A 15,067-nucleotide genomic window follows, 5' to 3' on the forward strand; every position below is an offset into this window, starting at 1 on the left:
TGCGACAGGGCCCTGCTGCGAGCATTACTTATTTAGAATCACGCCCACTGTAGCCCGTAAATGAGCATAACTGGTCTCACACTTGCATCGTAAGCGTTGCGTACGGTGTAGTTTCAGTGTACGGTAGAGGTGTAAAAGTAACTAAAAAAGCGTACCCGTATGTATTCGTTACTATAACAATTAGTACTCGTTACTATCGTATCGTTACGTTACTCGCTACTTCTGATACCGCATAACATGCTATATTATGTTGCAGCAACGAATCGAGTCGTATTGCGTACGCGTACAGTATCAGTATGACGCCGCGTAAATAATAATAAATAGAATATAAACAATTAAAATATTTGATAATTAACCATTTTTGTTAACCAAGAAACAATTAAGTCTCATTAGAGCGGCTTTATTATATTATCTCTTTTAAGATAAGAACAAAAAAACGTGAAAATATGCGATAATTAAAAACAAAAACATACATATTTCTAATTTGTAAAAAAATACTTTCTTATGTTGTTTCTGTTCCAATCTCAAACAGTAAAAAACTTGGACGACATATTTCCAAATTATACTTTACTTAAAATAAACAAACATCGTTCTTTGTAACGTAAATTCATCGAATATGCGCACACATGCGTAAAACATACGAAAAATGTGAGTAACGAAATGCATCCGTGTGTAACGTTTCGTTACTTGTTACTAGATGGCACACCCGTTACTCAGTACCGAATACATACGGTTTGCTACAGCTCTAGTGTACGGCACTACGCGCTGATGATAATGTTGACGTGTGCGGGGAGTTGACGAACACGGAACTTGTCGAGCTCGTCTCTTCTAATCAAAACGAAGCGGCGTCTGAAGATGATGACAATAATGACGACGACCCAAGTGACGTATCTGTTCCATCGAAAACGTCAATGATGGAGGCACTTGACACAATCAGTCATTTTTATCATCATAAAAATGCTTCGACGAAAGATTTGATGAACTTCCAAGAGGTCCAGTCATTTATTTTATCCAAAAGTCTAGTGAAATCAAGGCAAACGAAAATTGATCGTTTTTTAAAAAGTGATTTTTAATTTTGTGTTATTTTCAAAGGGTCTGTATGAGTGATTATTTTTGTGTTACTGACCAATTGTCAGAAAAATTATTTTATATAATTTGTATGGTTGTCCAACGTAATTAGAGATTTTTTAAAAAATTTTTTGTGTTTGACATTTTTCATAGGTGTCAACGTGAGTAATATTGTGACAAATTTTAAAATAAATTTCACTACATCTTTGAGTTTACATATTGTTAGTAAGTATTCAAAACTCCGCAAATATGCACCCAATATCATCAGCTTAGCGCACATGTCTCCAGCAAACCAGCTGCGGTCAAAGCGACAGGAAGCGGCCGGCATGACCTTGCGTGACCCCGGCCGCCCGTCTCCATGTAAACAAACAGCTGTACGCTTAGCCACGATGTGCGTGACGGCCTTATCACGGCCACGCGGTCTCATATTTGGCAGTCGGCAAGTGCTGATATAGCTTAAAAATGTTATTTTAGTAAGTTTTATGTATATTTCCTTTACTTTTGTTGTGAATTTCCATGGTAAAAACAAGCAAGAAAATAATATATTTTAAACATTCTACAAATATAAGATTTTTTTAAAATTTTGGCTATAATGAAAATTCGCTATAACATAAACTTTTGGCGCCGTTCTAAATTTACGTTATAACGGACTTTTACTGTATTTGGTAATTCAGAGACCAAAAAAAACTAATTTTTAAAATTTTTGTGGTTCTTTCTGTGAATTTGTTAAATGATCATGCAAAAACTTTTTTGTGAAGTTAATGGAATTTGGAACAAAGATAGTCCATAAAGCTACTGGATTAACATAAATAGTCTATAAATATTTCCGAGATCCTACCCATAGGGAGTGAAATGGTTAAGTTTAGTTTCCATTGAGAAACCATATCTAGAAAGCTAATGAAGCGGAAGAAAATATTTTTTAAGTAGTAATAATTAACATTGTGACGTTGTTAAGGAACTGTGCACCTGAAAGATTGATTTGATTTTGAACCCTTCTACCCCTTCCCTGGCATCTGGTCTCGGCAGCATTTATGTTGTGTGTTTCGTGTGCGCGAGGTCATTTTGACCAGCGTAACTGCCAACTTGAAATCAGGTTAGGTAATTGTATGTTATTTATTCTGCCCCAAATGCTATGTCTTTTCTGACTTCTTCAATGCTTTTCTTGTATGATAAATATGTTCGCAAAGAGAACGGACTTACATTCAACTTAAGGGGATCCAAGTGCTCCCAAAGTTAACATTGTTTGAATAACAGTGACATGAACTCAGGCCTTGCCATCCCACGAGCCACCCACCCACCACCCTCCATCTCACAGGATATCCCAATGCACTAAATCCAATATGACTTAACAGTAAAAGAGGGTGGCCATAACACCAGTCCAGCATCATTGCCGCCCGGAGAAGGAAATGGCCGTCGCACCTTGACTTCAGCTCGTGAGAAACTGATCTGGTAGCCGTTAGCATCCACCATCTATTTAATCAATCTAAACTCTTTTCTTGTATCTTTGAAGCCCACTCTGTGTGGTGGAACATTTAACTGAATTATTTTAATTTAATTTATTAAAACAAACTGCTTTACAAGACCAGATCACGCAGTGTCCTGGTCAGCACTAAAACTGATTGCGTGCGTTGGCTATTGAATCCGCTTTATCGAACAACCTGTACACAGATGTTAATAAACCCGCTCATGCCAGTTTACTGTATCTTATGCAACAACCACCTACATAAGGACTGAGGCATGTGGGATACCGGGAGAGCCCACGGTTAATTATCAGATCCCTGTGATTGGTCAAACTAGGGAGAGCGAGTCTCTTCGCACACATAATTAAATAATGTGCGACATAACGGCCTTGAGAGAGAGACAAACAGGGTCCACAGGATGGCATCCATAAAGCCGTAATTAGTTACAAACCTTTAGCCAACATGGGTGTCTGTTAATTATGGTTTAAAATAATGGTTATGCTTATAGGAGGACTTTCATCATAATTTTACATGGGTATTTACGTTACCTTTTCACAATGCTTGCAGCACGCTTTTGAATAAGCCCAGCAGTTTTTGTGTGGCGTGGGCACACCACGGAGCCGCCCTGTGGTCAGCGCTCCTAGTGCATCTCATCACAACTGAGGCAGGACACTTTGTGCACCCCGGTGGCTGATCTCTTCATTAATGTTCAACCTTAAATATTCTAAGCCTTGGAAAATTTGCTTTGTTATTAATGAAATTTAATCCTGAATGCAGTTGGGAAATTAACAGGAGATCCTAGACAACAGTACAATAAATAACAACTCATTTTTACCATTTTCCAAAATTCTACTTTTTAGGAGTGGGTTTTCTCAAGACAAATTTATTTCACCGAGTATTCTTAAAGGGAAGGCAAGCACTTGAGATTGTTACATTCATAAATAGTTACAGAGTGTATATTTTCCTTTTTTAAAAATTTGATCCATACGGTGTTAATAAGGGGTAAACATAATTTTATAATAATGAATTATAACTTCTAAGCTAATCTAACCAGAAGAAAAATATTGGTTATGAATATCATATGTACAAAAACTATACTCATTTTCAAAACATTCTGACATTTTACCACTAAGACTAAAAATCATAATAAATCTGTATCAGTGTATCAAGTTTATAAGTGATATTGTTAATATGTTGAATGAAAGTATCAACCATGAATAATCTCTTAATTTTATTTAACATTAAGTTAATTGTGATGCTATTCTATGCATAAGTTAAAGTAATGCATTAAAATTACTATGTGAAACATTTCTTAGTGTGTAAAAATAGTGATGGCACAGTTCAGTGAACATATCTCAGAACATCAGGTAAAGAGCAAATGAAATAACATCCTTGTGTGTGCAGACGGCAGTTCACAGGACCAGTGTTGGCAATGGACGAGTTCCAGGTCAGCCAACTGATAGACGAACCACTCGTGGTGTTTGTATGCTCGACCACAGGGCAAGGAGAGGAGCCGGACAACATGAAGTCCTTCTGGAAGTTTTTGCTGCGCAAGAACTTGCCTCCTAACTCACTTCAGTACATGAGGTTGGTACATCTCTAAAGTAGTGTGATGCTTACTTCTTATGAGTTGTTTTATAACATAATGTGCCTTGTCCATGATGAGCTACACTCCTATATTCTGAAGTATAAGACAGCTGACAAACCTCTAAAAGGTTCAGCTGGGTGGCCAAGAGACTGTTTTGACTCCTACTACATCTGAATGCTACAGGTTCATCGAGGCAAGTTGTTTATCTATTGTCCAATCTACAACTGCGCCAGCTGCATGTTCACAGGTACTGTCACAGCTTCGCAGTACTGGGTCTGGGTGACTCGTCATACATCAGCTTCAACTGGGTGGCCAAGAGACTGTGTTGACTCCTACTACATCTGAATGCTACAGGTTCATCGGGGCAAGTTGTTTATCTATTGTCCAATCTACAACTGCGCCAGCTGCATGTTCACAGGTACTGTCACAGGTTCGCAGTACTGGGTCTGGGTGACTCGTCATACATCAGCTTCAACTGGGTGGCCAAGAGACTGTGTTTACTCCTACTACATCTGAATGCTACAGGTTCATCGGGGCAAGTTGTTTATCTATTGTCCAATCTACAACTGCGCCAGCTGCATGTTCACAGGTACTGTCACAGGTTTGCAGTACTGGGTCTGGGTGACTCGTCATACATCAGCTTCAACTGGGTGGTCAAGAGACTGTTTTGACTCCTACTACATCTGAATGCTACAGGTTCATCGGGGCAAGTTGTTTATCTATTGTCCAATCTACAACTGCGCCAGCTGCATGTTCACAGGTACTGTCACATGTTTGCAGTACTGGGTCTGGGTGACTCGTCATACATCAGCTTCAACTGGGTGGCCAAGAGACTTTTTTGACTCCTACTACATCTGAATGCTACAGGTTCATCGGGGCAAGTTGTTTATCTATTGTCCAATCTACATCTGCGCCAGCTGCTTGTTCACAGGTACTGTCACTGGTTTGCAGTACTGGGTCTGGGTGACTCGTCATACATCATCTTCAACTGGGTGGCTAAGAGACTGTTTTGACTCCTACTACATCTGAATGCTACAGGTTCATCGGGGCAAGTTGTTTATCTATTGTCCAATCTACAACTGCGCCAGCTGCATGTTCACAGGTACTGTCACAGGTTCGCAGTACTGGGTCTGGGTGACTCGTCATACATCAGCTTCAACTGGGTGGCCAAGAGACTGTGTTGACTCCTACTACATCTGAATGCTACAGGTTCATCGGGGCAAGTTGTTTATCTATTGTCCAATCTACAACTGCGCCAGCTGCATGTTCACAGGTACTGTCACAGGTTCGCAGTACTGGGTCTGGGTGACTCGTCATACATCAGCTTCAACTGGGTGGCCAAGAGACTGTGTTGACTCCTACTACATCTGAATGCTACAGGTTCATCGGGGCAAGTTGTTTATCTATTGTCCAATCTACAACTGCGCCAGCTGCATGTTCACAGGTACTGTCACAGGTTCGCAGTACTGGGTCTGGGTGACTCGTCATACATCAGCTTCAACTGGGTGGCCAAGAGACTGTGTTGACTCCTACTACATCTGAATGCTACAGGTTCATCGGGGCAAGTTGTTTATCTATTGTCCAATCTACAACTGCGCCAGCTGCATGTTCACAGGTACTGTCACAGGTTCGCAGTACTGGGTCTGGGTGACTCGTCATACATCAGCTTCAACTGGGTGGCCAAGAGACTGTGTTGACTCCTACTACATCTGAATGCTACAGGTTCATCGGGGCAAGTTGTTTATCTATTGTCCAATCTACAACTGCGCCAGCTGCATGTTCACAGGTACTGTCACTGGTTCGCAGTACTGGGTCTGGGTGACTCGTCATACATCAGCTTCAACTGGGTGGCCAAGAGACTGTGTTGACTCCTACTACATCTGAATGCTACAGGTTCATCGGGGCAAGTTGTTTATCTACTTCCCAAACTACAACTGCGCCGGCTGCATGTTCATTGGTACTGTCGCAAGTATGAAGTGCTGGGTCTGGATGACTCATCATACACTTTGAATATATATACTGTATAGAAGTCGCCAGCCCAGGTTAAACTTTCTAATACGGTTTGAGGTAGTTGGTTAATTCACCGCCGCAATCGCCACCATCTCTAGGGCATCGACTTGTGGTGGTCCCTAGCGGACAAGTGTCGAACTCCTCAAACACCCCTTCCCCACCCTCCCTCAAACACGCGTTGTCCTCCATCCACCCTCTACCCCACCTCTCATCCCTACAGTTTTGTGACGCACAAACTCCCGTTGAACGACCTTGAGCTGCAGTGAATGTTTCGCCAGGGCGAGCATTTCACAGTTCCTTCCTCAGATTTTGGTTTCGGGTGCGATGCGGTTGCGTGTATTCGTTCTTAGTTTTCGAGGAACGATGGCAAATTTCAGAATGGGCAAGAAATGTGATTACACTGGTTGTTTTAATACGAGAAACAGTACCACGGGTATATCTATGTTCAGTTTCCCATTGAAAGACAAGGATGGTAATTTTTTTAATTACTAGGTGTAGTTCAAGGACCAAGAGGTTGTGATTATGAAAGTAAAATAGGTTCGCTCAATGATTAAAATGGTTTGGTTTTACTACGACACACGTGCTTCCGTGAGGTTATTGTCTAAGCATATGCAAAAATTTCTTTGGTTTTAGTTTCATCGTCAAGTAGGAAAGGAAAAAAAAGGGGGGGGGGGAGTTTGGCTATTATTATTATATCTATAGCTTTATGGTAACCAAACAGAGAAAATAACCCACAGATTAATTGTAATTCTGAGGTTAAGTTTACATAAACATTGTTTCAATTTAAAATAAGAGTCGTAAGTGTTTTTAAACTCTAATTATCACTGAGATGTGATTGTTGTTGAACAGTTTATATTTTCCCCCTCATTAACTGGGTTTGTGATTCGTAGCCCTATATTATTCTTAAAAGTTAATAGCTATGACGTCCGTTATTGAAATATGTAGTTGTCAGTATAATGAGTGCCTGGTTCAGACTTTATCCTTTATCATTGATTTTATATTTTACTAGCTGACCCGGCAGACTTTGTACTTTTTAATTAAATTGCAATAAAGTCCTGTCAAAATGATTTGTAATGTGACATTTTTTTGTTTCTACATATATTATAGTCGGGGCAAAAAATTCTCCTGAACAGAACCGTCACCTTGGTGATAGGGCGTTGTGAATAAGAAATATAATTAAATAAAACATATATAAGCATTTAAAAATAAGTAATCTATTTATTGTTAATCATGTGAAACATAAGTTTTATTTTCATTTTAGTGCTTTGTGATATACGATGTTGTTTGTTTGATTATCTGATGGTTTTCCAACACGGGAACAGGCAACATCATACAATTGGCCATGTGAGAAACATGGGTTTTCCAGATTAATACCACAAACACTTAATGATTGCCCCTGGGACTTGTTTATGGTCATAGCAAAAGCAAGCCGAACTGGAAACTGTAGTCGTTTAAAGTCAAACGGCACATCATTCGGAATCATTGAGATGCGAGGTATGAGAACGTCCTCTCCTTTATATTTTCCTTTCAGTATAGTTGCTTCTATCACGTTGTTTAGTAATTTTTTTATTGCTAACCGTGTGCCGTTGCAAAGACACGGTTGGTTGATATTTCGCAACATTATAACAACCGATCCAACCTTTAATTGAAGATTGTGAGGTGGCAATCCTGGCAAATCCAGCGAGTTTAAAAATTCTGGTGGATATCAGCTTCGTTTTTATATTTCAATGCCTTACAATGTGAGCAAACCGAGTTCATGGAACCAATAACAACACATTGGTAGTTACTGTAGTCAATTGACACATCGTACCTGAAAGCAGCTCGATTCAAACTTGCGCGATTATTAGTTGAATGTCACGCTTGCGCTTCACGCGTCTGTGATATCCGAATTCTTTCACGTTCATTTCGGCCGTTATGTTCTTGTGCAGCATGATTAGATCGGTAATTAGCTTGGTTTGTAGCATTTCGGGTTCTTTTACCTAAATTTCTTCGTCTAATAGGAGGCATATATATATATTATAGATTATTTTGTCATATGCATGCAATGATTAGCGATCATAGGTAAATAAACACTGCACAAAATACTATATAGGTTAAGAATTTGTTTCGTGTATCAGTTGACAAAAGCAAACTCATTAGGGTAGGTAACCTAAAATCCAAGAAAAAAAAAACACTGACATTGACAGTTTGTTGTTGTTTCAATTTTTTTTTAATTTGATATGACTTGGAGTCAAATCCTTCAAGCCGTATTTAAAATAGGGAAATGAAATAATAAAAACTTAAACTTATGAAACACTTTTGGTGACGCTGGTTTTGTTGGACTGATGTAATGACTTGAAAACTGATGCATTTTAAAGTAAAACAAATGAAATAATATCGCGAAGTCGACCAAATTGAACTATTCTATTTTGTTTTTTTGTTTTTTTTTTTTTATCTGTGCTCCAACACACACTGTTTTGATAGATATGATTGAACTTTGTACAGAGGTAATAAAGTGCAAATTTACTCTTTGACGTTAGGAACACACCTACATTGTTTAAACAACAATGAGTTCTCGTTTTAGTTAGAAAACGTTTGTATGGGAAAAAGAAAAGGGCTGGTTTTAGGGTTTTTCCGGCAATTATTCGAATTTTTCTCGCGGTAAAAACCATCTTTGAACTTCAACGAACATTTAAAAAAAAAATTGGCCAAATTGGTCCAGGCGTTGTTGAGTTATGCGCTTACCAACACATTTTGCGATTCATTTTTATATTATAGATTCATTCACATTTCATTTCCCGGTCCTTTTAACAGAGTTAACTGAGGTGATCGCTTATTTGTCTCATGCATGATATTTTTGCCGGTGCAGTGTGTATTTTGCATAACTTTCTTACACATCGAAATATTGTGTGTATATGACAAACAACAGGGTGGTTATTAAATCGATGCGTTTATAAGCTAATAACAATACCTACCATATGGTTAGTTAATGTTAACTTTAAATAGAATAATGCCCTAAAAGTTTTGAAACTATTTTTTTTTTCGAAAGTAGATTACAATATTCCTTTCCTATCATTCGGAATAATTTCACATGATTTTTTTTAAAAAAAATCTAAATATTAGTTTCATTGCTTAGCGTAAAACACTAGCTTGAAAAGATAGTAATAAATAACTTTAACGGTTTATTAAAATTCCGAAGAATATCAATGGAGGTTGCTTTTAGCTTATAATTCACTGCCAAGATTATGATAGGTGAAAATATCAATCCCTGCATGCTGACGCTACAGTTAATTGCTTAAATTGGTAAATAGAACATTTTTTTCTCTTGAAAAAAGAAAGCCCTCAAGAAATTTAGCCTTTGAAACCGTTAAAACTTTATGGTTTACTAAACTTCATAGGGGTATAATGTGAACAACTGATTTACTCGAGCAATAATTTATTAGAGAAAAGTAATACTTTCTGTGATTTCACAAGAAAATTTTTAACATATTTTATTCTCGTTCACCTCCACGTGAAGTGTGTTATTATATTGAGGAAATTAAATTCTTGCAAAACAAAACAAAACGACTCTTGTAGACACAACTGTTATAAGTTGCGCATGATGACCCTGCCGTATGGTGTATGTAAATTTTTACAATGTAATTTACGTCAAATAACGCAAATTAAATAATATGTGACGCTGAAATTCATGATTAGGTATAAAGATGAAACAATAAAATTCTACCTTCAACGGTACACATGTAAGAAACACAAAGGTTTATGCGACACTCAAGTTTAACGAACACTTAAGTGTGTGCCCTATCCAACATGAAAATATAAAATATTGTTCGGAGTTTTTCCCATTACGTTGACATACCTTCAAATTTACCAATACATAAAAACACTTAACAGTTATGATAATTACGTTAGGACCATAGTAAAAATGGAAAATGATTGTGCTAATGTTGCATTTTAGGATTTTTATTATTAACAATAATAAATTGAAAGTATTTACATTATTAGTGTAAATGAAATGATAACAATGGCGTGGTTCAAATATCAACACAAATAGGTTTTTTCCCCCTTATTTCGTTTGGCGCATCAATATATGTGTTTTTCAATACCAAAATCTTGCAAACGTGTAAATGTGTAATTATTTTCGTTTTAATAATATGTGATTATTTTCATAACCTACTGAAAGAATTTCATCACAACCTAGTAATACACTACGCATAAGTAATATTTAATCTTGAATGTTGAGACAGAATAATATTTTTAGCTGTAATTTACTTCAATGTACGCATATTTTAATATACGTATTACTTGATAAGGTTATTTTAATAATGACATAGTAGTTACACTGTGGTTACTGATATTGATTGATAAAAACAGGTTCTAATGACATTTTTTTTAAGATGTCTTGAATGGATTTTGAAAAGTGGTAACGACAAACTTCTGGAACTATCAGACAACAAACTTAGAAACCGTGTGATATGCGCTGATCATTTTGAAGTGAACCAATTAAAAAATGAACTTAAGAAGTCATGAAATTATTTTGTCGTTCCTCGAATGTTCACACCATGCAAATCCCCGCCACTAACTGAACAAAGCTTCAACACAGAGGAGACTGCTTCCAGTCCTTGTTCTTTGACACTCCATTATGAACATATTTCAGAAGCTGACCCCCAAATAAATCAGTCACATGATAAATCTCAGACAAATGTGAAAGAAAATAGTAAACTGAAAAAACTTAAACACCAATAATATATATGATGACGCTACATGAGTGAACCATTGTTTTTCAACTAAATATATTTGAATAAGTAGTACGTGTGCGTGGTGGTTTGCAATATGTTCTACGCTTGCGTTGACATGTAATATCTTAATTTTTCTGATAGTGGTTTTCTTCAAATATGACAAATTACAGCTGCTAAATCACTCATTCGCAGTATTATTAGTTGTTACTGTAATTATTGGACATAGTAATAGGGATGACCCATTTGTTCATAACAACGAAAATAATAACGTACGGTAAGATGTTTGGAGATTCACGTGTCATAAAAAATAGTTCGTACGAAACTTTAGAGTTCACGTGATTCGCGGCGATTTTGTTTTGATATTCACCGTGTGTTTTTGCTATAAACACCACAAAATCCCAACTAGTATATATTTTATTTACCATGCACTATTTATTGTGTCAATAACACCCACAAACGTTTTCATGTATCAACGAAATACCAAAAATAAATAAACACCAGTTTCCCATCATACCATAGACAGGCATGCTAATTTATATTGTTTACACCAGATCAGGCGAGAAAATCAAATAACAATTAAATAACACAAATTCGCCGCAGGCGAATCACGTCAGTAACTACGTCATATTCTCGGCCAGCACGAAACGGGAAGTGACAACCGAAGTCACACGCCAAAGGTTGTATAACTGTTGTCACGAACTGCCATATACATTATACACCTTACACTAAAGGGAAAAAGAAATAACTTCCTACTTCACATCTATGCTAGCATATTTAATAGTTCCGAAATCTGCTACATGGGCTGAAAGAGTAAAAATGTACAAATGTACAATGAAAAAATGTAAACAAACAGTCAGCTTGCTGACTTCCGCTATTGACCGAATTGTGATGTTACATATTGTTCCCTAGCACCGTAGAATTTTATCTCGATGGTCAAAGCTTGGCGCGTGGAGCGACCGTCCCGTAGGTGTGTTTTCAAATACTTTATAATGGTATGTTATTTCCGTACAGTGTGCGGGGTAGAAACCTGCAGATGTTTGTAAGGCAGCCGGAAAGGAGGGAATCAGGGGAATGAACAAACCGGTTTTGTCGCTGACGCTTGTGCTGGGGGGGGGGGGGGGGAATGACAGCGGTGACAGTGCTGCGCTCTAACGTGCAAATAACAACCTAAGACGATACAAGGCGTTACGGCAGCGCACTGCAGCGGCGAAGTTCCCAAGCTGCTCATATTACGCTCTTGAAAAACGTAGAGTAAATCCTATCCGCTCGCGACTTCTATACAGTATATATATTCAAAGTCATACATCAGCTTCAACTGGGTGGCCAAGAGACTAGTTAAGGCTGCTACTGCATCAGTGTGATGCAGGTTCAGCTGAGCAAGGTTTGTATTTATTGCCTGAGCAAGGTTTGTATTTATTGCCGAGCCTACAGCTGCTGGGCTGTATGTTCACTGGTACTGTCGCAGGTTTGCAGTGTTGGGTCTGGGTGACTCGTCGTATGCCCGGTTCAACTGGGTGGCCAAGAGACTGTGGCGACGCCTGCTGCAACTGGGTGCTCGTCCAGTAGTGGGTGTCGGTCTGGCGGATGACCAACACGACCTGGGAGCTGATGCCCTTGTGGAAACTTGGCTGCGCGACCTGTGGCGAGCACTGGACCACCCTCATTCTGACAAAACTATCTCTTTCTGCCCGCCTCGGTTCGTACATCAAACAATGCTTGTATTGCGTGACCACAAAGCTAATAATATTGTTTTCCTATTTTTTTTAAATTAATTTTTTATAGTTGGACATTATTACAAACGTTTATCTGCACGTGCACTAAGTATACTTCATTATTCCATGGCATGGCTTACTGCAAAACAGTTTTTAATATGGTGTGGACTTTAAGCAGTATGCACACAAATCACCTTGATGTTGGGGAGTGACTTCACATTCGAGAATTCTTTTCCGATTTGTTCATCAGGGTTGATGTTTCTTGTTCTGCTTTATTTCTACCGTACTCGCATTACTCGCATCTGTTTCTCAGGTTCGGTTCCGTACCTTCTATTACTGATTGTCTTCCTTGGGTATGATTGTTATGTTGTTATAATGAGGTTTTGCTATCTTTCCTGTAGGTTCAATGATTTTGGCTACCTGCACTGAGTGTATCACTTGAGTGTGAACCTGGGAAAAAGTTGCTATTTACGGCAAAAGTGGGTTTAGGCTAATGTCAGCGGTGTAGTGGGTTCTCAGGATTTTCTCCACGTCGTCCAGGTTCTGTTTCTGCACTCTATACTGTCCAGAGAGGGTTAAATTACTTCCTGGTATTAGCTTTTTGCGTCACTTGTCATCTCGAACTATACATGGTTTCCGGTATGTATGTGTTCCACTTTGTGTGGCTAGGTGCAATCGCAACTGCATTTTTATTTCCTGATTACGTTGCTCTGTTTGTTTAGCTCGGGAATGTTATACCCGTGTTGTATGTTGTGTGAAGCAAGGTTTATTGCTCTGTTTCATCGATTGACAACCTGAGAGGTATCATTGGACAACACTTTAGGATGGCCCCATCTTGGAAAACACTTTATCTTAAGAGCATTAATGATATTTCGCATACAACAGTTGGACAAGGAGAACTTCTATCATCTTGTAATACAAATGGTCACCACTAACAGGAATTGTTTACTGTGTGCCAACCTCGGATACGGGTCCGTCACGTCTAGGGATATTGTGTGAAAGGGCTGCGTGGGTTGCCCAGGTAGTGTTGCTCTCTCCCTTCTGAGGTCTGGTTAATGCCTCTGGCATTGTTGACAACTTCACAAACATGTTTATTTCAGACCCATAGAATTGCTCATGTATTGCACGTATGATTTTTTCCATGCCGGTGTGTTTGACAAGTCGTTTATATGCAGCATTTTAAAGATTGTGCATCGCATCTCTGGTGGTACAAACAATCACCAAAGTTGTTGGCTTCTAGGGAAGCACACTTGTAAATAACCACTGTGCTTCTTCAAACTGGTGCGTCAGCTGCTGTGTGTGTTTGACCAACAGCTGGAAGGTACACACAAATGCATTGCAGTGGCAGAAGAATAAGTGAAGTGGCTTGATTGATTGTGCAAAGGACGGCCTCTCTTCCTGGTGTTTTTTTTCATTGATGGCAACAGCTCAGCCCGTCTCTGAACTCAGCTGTGTCATCAGGATTCCGCACTCACTCATCCACCAACTCCTATTTTTTACCTGGCCCATATTCTGCTTTGAATTTTGCAGTAGCATCACCCAGCGAGTGAGTTTATATTGGTGCCCTTGCATCGTTGCCAGCCTTGTTAGACATTGACCGTCTTTGCGCAGAATGAAATATTGTTCCTCCAGGTGCGGAGGAACATTCCCGCTCATCCAGGTGTACTGTCTCTCTGCTTACCAAACTTAGCGCCTGCGTATACAGTGATTCTATGCTTGCCCTCATCATCGAGTTGTAACAAGATGGCACCTATGCCTTCTTGACTTGTGTCGGTCCAGTCTTAGCTCATGGGAGGCTAGTTGGGAGGAGTCGGACCACCTGAAAGGCCTCGGTGACAGCATTTACAGCATTTCAGGTGAGAGTACGGTCACAAGGAAAAACTCTTGAATAAACGAGTGTAACCAATGAGCTATTTACGAAGGCGTGGTGGAGGTTTGTTTACCATTACTTCCAATGGTTTCTCCATCGGCTGATATCCGTCTGCATTTACTACCGACGAGAGAAAATATATTTTCAGTGGTAACCAAATGGAATTTTACCAGGTTACATGAGAGAGAGTGCATTGCCAGTCGTTCTGGAACCAACATAGATAGTTTGCCTGTTCTTCCAATGTCTGTGACTTGATAATGATGTTTTCCAAGTACACTGCCACAAACTGCTGTGTGGTTGTCTGGTATGCACATCATCAATGTTTGAGATGTGGTGAGGTGGCAGAAACTGGCAGACCAAAGGGAACGGTGCAGTATTGGTACCTGCGGCCGTCTGGGGTTGTGAAGGAAATTTCCAGTACCCATTGAAACTTGCCAATAACCTGACTTGAGGTCTATTGAGGATAACATTTTATCATTTTTCAGGCTTGATACTGTCTCAGCAGTGTTCAGGAGCCAGGGCAAGACATTTATGGTTACCTTGTTTATCAGTTTGAATTTTAAACAAAAATGTAAATTAATTATTTTTTCTGCTAGCATTATTTGACAATTTTATGGGCTCTTTGCTCTGTTATCCTGTTATTT

At 38.9% G+C, this 15,067-nt stretch overlaps 1 protein-coding gene across 8 annotated transcripts in view; it reads left to right on the forward strand.

Annotated features, from left to right (window-relative positions):
* LOC134531234 (NADPH-dependent diflavin oxidoreductase 1) overlaps positions 1 to 15,067 on the forward strand; it is a 141,581-nt gene that overhangs the window by 25,900 nt on the left and 100,614 nt on the right. For 3 of the 8 annotated variants that reach the window (XM_063366911.1, XM_063366912.1, XM_063366914.1), the window contains exons 2-3: positions 3,933 to 4,115; positions 12,307 to 12,537. In XM_063366911.1, the coding sequence (XP_063222981.1) occupies positions 3,933 to 4,115; positions 12,307 to 12,537 (414 nt within the window). Of the gene's footprint in view, positions 1 to 3,932; positions 12,223 to 12,306; positions 12,538 to 15,067 lie in introns of those variants that run through there. The other 5 variants (XM_063366913.1, XM_063366915.1, XM_063366916.1 and 2 more) reach the window with 3 other exon arrangements.

Source organism: Bacillus rossius, chromosome 3 (genome assembly GCF_032445375.1).
Source record: "Bacillus rossius redtenbacheri isolate Brsri chromosome 3, Brsri_v3, whole genome shotgun sequence".
Lineage (NCBI taxonomy): Eukaryota > Metazoa > Arthropoda > Insecta > Phasmatodea > Bacillidae > Bacillus > Bacillus rossius.